This window comes from Falco cherrug, chromosome 2 (assembly GCF_023634085.1).
Source record: "Falco cherrug isolate bFalChe1 chromosome 2, bFalChe1.pri, whole genome shotgun sequence".
NCBI classification, from domain to species: domain Eukaryota; kingdom Metazoa; phylum Chordata; class Aves; order Falconiformes; family Falconidae; genus Falco; species Falco cherrug.
In genome coordinates, this window is record NC_073698.1 from 81,918,930 (window position 1) to 81,924,929 (window position 6,000).

Sequence of the window (6,000 nt, forward strand, 5' to 3'; positions counted from 1 at the left end):
CTATTTTCCACTAGGAGCAGTGTCTTATTAAATACCAGGCCTCCCCAGAAATAAGTTGTATAACCATTGAGTTTTCTTTTAACATTTGAATACACAGCAATTTATGTGTTCGGTTGTTATCTTCATCATGCCATTTTAAAACAAAATGAAGCCAGCTTTTTTTTCCCTTTCAAAGAATGAATGGTACTTACTAGAGAATGTTATTTATTTTCAGATACTGTTTGCTATGAGGAAAATCCCAGACAGTGAAATTTGGAAGCCAGAACCTGAATCTGTTGTAAGTCTTTCTGTAGATTAAATGGATATTTTTTTCCTATGGTTTTGCTGGTGAGATAAAATTTTGTTGGCTGTTTTTATTTAAGTTCACTTAATAAAAGCCACAATAAACTTTCAAACTTTCCTTTACTCCCCAAAACTGCCCTTCCATGAACAGGAACGGATCAAAACCCAGAGGGGGCACCCATCTGACAACTCTGTAACATGGGATTAGAAAGGATTGCACTTTTTAGCTGGGCTATGAATCCTTTCCGTGTCTCTTCTTCCCTTTAACTGAGAAGAAAATTTTGATACACTGTCCTTCCTGATAACGTGAACTGTTTCAACTCGGTTCCGTTTCTGCTGCAAAACTCTCTTGATTTACATCCTGCTTCTCACAAGTGTTATGTTCATAATGGATGCTCTCCCTGCAGGATGTTCCAGCTTTGCCCATCACTACAACCTTCTGGGAGAGGAACTTGCCATCTGTGCCGGGACTGCTAAAGCTGATTGGATTTTCCACATTCTTCACCTCTGTGGCTGTGGCTGGGTTATTTGCTTACAAAAAGGGACTTCTAGTTCGAAACTGAAAAAGGTGCCAATGCAAAGCCTCACATTTGAGTGGTTTTCTTTCCTTTTTTTTTAGGGGTTTTTTTTAGGTTTTTTTTTTGGCATGCACTTCTCTGTTTCCAAATTCAGATCAGGGCTGGGGAAGAGAGAAAATAATAGAGAGGAGAGGCTGGAGGGGAGGGATGAAGGAAGGGGATCCATAGTGAAAAAGAACCCCTTGCATCCAGGCCTACTTCTAGCAGTAACTTTTTGGTTGGTGAATTTCTAGGATACCCTGCCAAGTGTTATTACCTTGAGGTTTTTATCCAGGTCTCAGACCAGAAATGACAAAATACCAAGCCTGTTCTGGTGAGATTTGCAGTTGTTTTTACACTATCTGAACCAGACCCTGAACTCCCAAGTCTTCACAGGCACTTCCATCTCTAGTTATAAACAAAGAATTTCTGTCTTCCTGTGTAGTAGACTGAGAGAAGAAATCAATAGTGTAAAAAAATAATTAAATAGTTCATGCAAATTACTGGTAAGGATCTTTTTAGTGTTTTTATTTTTCACCCAAATGTCCAGAGCCCAGGTGACACTTAAGGGACAAGTCAGGCTAGATTTATCCATACTACTATGCAAGTGTGGCTATAGGTGGCTGATATTTCCAGTGGTATATTTGTCCTACGGTGAGTTAAAGGACAATGTTTTTACTGCCTTTGGCAATGTGGTTGAGCTTCAGGCTCCCCAGCTGTGTTCACACTTGCCTGGAGCAGCAGAGCTCGCACGTCCCAGTCGCATCAGTCCCTGTGTGGGATCAGATCTCCCCTGCCTAGAAATGTGGCAGGCTCCAGACTATAGCTGATAGGTACAGGAGTGTGGCAGCTCAGGCTGTTGGACCTGAGTGTGAACAGGGAACCTTGTGCTAATGTACAGATAGAGCCTTTCACAGCTTTTACACCCAGTCTGATATTTCTTTGCCTCCAAGGTCCTCTTTTAACTCCTTAAGTTACTGCAAGATAGCAAGAGAACAAATTAACCTCTGCCTACCCCAGGAAGTTGTAAAGCTGTCCATAAAAAAACTCTTACATATTTTTTTTTTTCTTATCTCCTTCCTTTCTTTCATTTACTTAAATTCATACTTTGAACACCTTGAAGCTGTCACTTGCTTGGTAGGGCACAGTGGGCTCAAAAACATAGCAATAGCGTTAAACTGAGAAGAAAACTCAACTTAACTGCTCCCCAACCACTTCATGCTGAATGCAGCTTAGCTGATTCAGAGCTGCAGTCTGTCCTAGAAACCATATTGATGGGATTAGCACTTCCACTTCTTCCTGCTGTGCTGTGTTGTACTGACTGTGCACTTTTGGTAACCAATCAAGGATCTAAATGATAGAGAAATGAAAGAGAACCATGGATAGTATAGTCACATGCAAATGCTTCTGCCCACCCTAGCTTGGTAGCTTTCAAAGAATGTATTAAAAAAAAAAAAAAAAAGAGAGAGAGAGATAGAGAAGAAAATAAAATTAAAAAAAAAGACACACACCCCCTACCACCAAAACCTTAGGTGCCTACCTGTCAACATGATGGTACCTTGTCCAGGTAGTTCTGCTGGTTTACATCTGCGCAGCACCAGACAGGAAGACAAGGGTATAACTGAGAACGTGAAGTTTGAGATGTCTGGAATTATTCTGAGCCTGTTTGCTGCACTTCTCTCTTCAACCAGCCAATGTATATGTAGAAAAATTATATTGCAGTAAAAGGCCATGGAGAGAAGTATAATAATATATTCAGCAACTAGTGTGAGCAGACGGTAGAGGAACTGTATCACCAGTCTCAGGCAGACGTTTTTGGGCTAGCATCTGATCTTGCTTGTGTGGAGTAGTACTTCATTCTCCAAATAGTCCCATGGAAATCCACTGAACTACTTATAAAGCCGTTATATTTGTGAGCAGTGCATCCATTTCTGACCCTTAGGTTTCATTCTTTTTAGCTCAATGTGCCAGTTAAAAATCTTGTAGCAGCAGCAGCTTGGATTTTATCACAAATGCATATCCTCATAACAGCTTTTTAAAATGCATAGGGGAACTTTTCAGACATAAAGATCTTTTAAGTCAGAAGAACAGTGCAACAGTGTACATATGGCCTTTCTCATTGTATCACATAGAGCACTAATTGGCTGGGACATTTACCTGCCACAGAGTGTTTCTGTGTGGCTTTCTCTCTGTGTGATTTATTTACTAAATGAATTAGGAACCGAAAGCTGAATGGGAACTATGTAAGTTCAGAGCTTTTGCAACTCAGACAATTCTCAAGCCACAAATAAACAGTCAAACCTAAATTTGGGGAGACATTTTTAAAGTCTTGGCCCAATATTTGTAAGTGCTAGATGGTGAATACATACTTAACATAAAAGAACTGCTGCATTTGCAGATGATTTCTCTGCCAAAACTGTTGGAATTCAAGTCCTGCTTCTGCCCTAGAAATATTCTCCAGGTCTAAAGGGGAGCAGATCCATGAGACTAATGAGGATAAATTGGTTTTATTCATGTCAAAAATGTGTGTAGTTCTTTGCTCCTGAATCTGGAAGAGGTCTTTCCCAGTCTAACAAGAATATGTTGTGTGCCGCAGGGGCAGAAAATCCAAGGCAAAACAGAAGTTGGATGTAGCTAGAACTGAACTGAATCATATCCAAAGCTTTTCATGAGATGAAGCAATTGGAAAAAAAAAAAAAAAAAAAGTCTTTATAAATTTTTTTTGGTTTCAGAATGAAACAAAAACAGGAAAAAAAACCCCAAATGCACAAAGCATTTCTCATGTTATTCTGCCGTAACTATAAGTAAGTGCAACTTGAAATCTCAAATTAACTTTGGATCCCCTGAGATTTCTAGCCAAATCTGATGGAGCTGGGAGTTTTGAATTGCAACATCTGTATTAGCACTCAAAAGTCTCTTGTCTTCTTCCTTCCAGACTGCCAAAGCATTAGGAATGCTCTCTTTGTCTTTACAGCCGTGTCTTGCTATGATTATGCTGTGGAGTTTATCACCACTACGGGACTAAAAAGAAGGATTTGCTGCTGTTTTCTTGACATCTTCCACATAAATGGAATATGTGGCACTTTGTGTATGTGGATGCCAGTGTGGTAGAAAAATTGATGTAGGTAGAGAATCAAGTTGCTTCCCATGGGTAAAGGGAACTGTTAGCAGTGGCTTACATTTTTAAAATTCCTTCGTGCCAGCCCTTCAAATAGAGGAATGAAGTCTGGTTTAACGGGTAACCCATTGTGCTATAGTCTTAATAAATGAAAAAGTTTTGATGAGAAATCTGCTATCATGGAAATTCCAGCAGTTTAACAGCTTCGTAAAATGTATTATAGGAACAACCATGGAAATAATTGTCTCTTATGAACTGATCTGTGTTATCATGCATATTTTGTAAGGCTCTTCAGACTTTGCAAAATAAAGAGGTCTACTTGCTTGTATACTGTGGTGATAGCAACTGTGTATTGCAAAGGATGTTGGGTCATGGCATGAAAATCTGTGTTAACCAAAGTACTTGAAAGCTAATTGTATAAACTACTTAACGATTACAAGGAAGTGAGCAACCTGAGGCAGCCCCTTGTCTTTCCTTTAACTTGTGCATTTTTTCCTCAGTGCAGATCTTGATTCCAAACAGTACATCTGCTGTCAATACAACAAAAACATTAATCACAATTGAATATATGTCTTAGCATTGCCCATCACTGGAACCTAAGGTGTGGAGGAGAAGCTAAAGGCCTCTATTAAAATAATCTTCCTGTATCCTCAGTGGGACTGTTCTTTCACTGAGGTAGACAGAAGTGCAGAAATGTTAATTTTTTTTATTTTTTGAGACGTGAAAATATTTTTGAGGAAGAAGTATGTCCTCTAAACCACTTGGATGCAAAAGGGAGCCAGGATTAAATGACAACAGATCAGCCACTGCTCTCTTACAAGAAGCAAACCCACTTAAATCACAGATTACAAATGCTCACAAATAAACCTGACCTGTGTTTAAATGGACTAACGTTCCCTCTCCCATCTCTGCAACCTTAAGATCATCTTGATCTTACAGTCTAATCTTCAATAGAGATAATAATGGGATGACCAAAGCAGTCTTGCTTTCAAAGTATCTCTACAGTCAAATCGTTTAAAGTTGTCATAGACTGCTGCTTATAGCGTGTCTACTGTGGTCATGTACAGGTCAGTGTTCAGTGATGCCTGCCTCTGTGTTTTGGAAAAAAAGAGTGACCTCACTTTGCAGGAATATATATGCTGTGTATGTGATGATTTTGTGCCTTTTATAACTGTAGCATTTTCTCAAGTGCCTCTGTGGTGACTGTCTCCCTTGGTTTCCTTCTTAAGCTCCCTTTTCAATAGGCTCTGCAGATATTTTTATCTGACAGCTGTGAACTTTTTTTAACCTTAATTAGAATCAATAAATATTGTCATGTCACATTTACTGTTTGAGGCTTTTCTTTTGTGGAAGCCCCTTTTGACTTGGTTGTGATGGTGAGTATTACTTAGTAACACAACATTTTGCATTTCATACTGAAGCCAGTGAGGTATGTTCAGCTTTTCTCAGTAAAGAAAGCTCTGTAAAGAAGGAGAGAAGGATACAAAACCCAATCAATCCCCCAAAAAAGCCCCAAAGCACCAAAAAAACCCTCAACCAAAACCAAAAAACAAACACCAAAAAAAATCAAACCACATTTGGTAATAATTCTTCCTAACATATTGTTTTGCCCATAGATGGGGTCAGCACAAAGGAAACAGATGCCTAGTTAAAGAAGTGTATTTATCTTTACTTACATTTAAAGCAATAGAATAGTAAGTGAAATAAATATTAAGTGAAAGAATACAGCAAGAATAAAACAAGGCAAGGTAATGTGCCTAATCACTGCTACATATGACAGACTATAGTGGTTAAGAAAGATACATCACCAATTGCCTTAATACTTTACCATGTCCAGGTCTGCAGTGGCTGGGGAGCCCCGGTCACAGCGGGGATCTGGAGAGCCTTTCCCGGCAGCTGGAGGCCCTGTGCGGTATGTCCACTCGTAGGTGAGGTTTCCAAAGTCGCTGTAAGAAGGTCCAGCTTTTATACTGTTGAATAAACAAGCTCACCTAATTTCAAACACGGACATGTCTGGTTTCACACTCCGCTTAGATCCCACTG

The 6,000-nt window shown here is 39.4% G+C and overlaps 1 protein-coding gene across 4 annotated transcripts in view; it reads left to right on the top strand.

Annotated features, from left to right (window-relative positions):
- Window positions 1–5,279, top strand: part of LOC102058351 (amine oxidase [flavin-containing] B) — a 55,283-nt gene extending 50,004 nt beyond the window's left edge. The window contains exons 14-16 of one of the 4 annotated variants that reach the window (XM_055701410.1): window positions 215–277; window positions 690–850; window positions 3,775–5,279. In XM_055701410.1, the coding sequence (XP_055557385.1) occupies window positions 215–277; window positions 690–845 (219 nt within the window). In that variant the 3' untranslated portion in view covers window positions 846–850; window positions 3,775–5,279. Of the gene's footprint in view, window positions 1–214; window positions 278–689 lie in introns of all 4 variants that reach the window. The other 3 variants (XM_055701411.1, XM_055701408.1, XM_055701412.1) reach the window with 3 other exon arrangements.
- The last annotated feature ends 721 nt before the right edge of the window (window positions 5,280–6,000 follow it).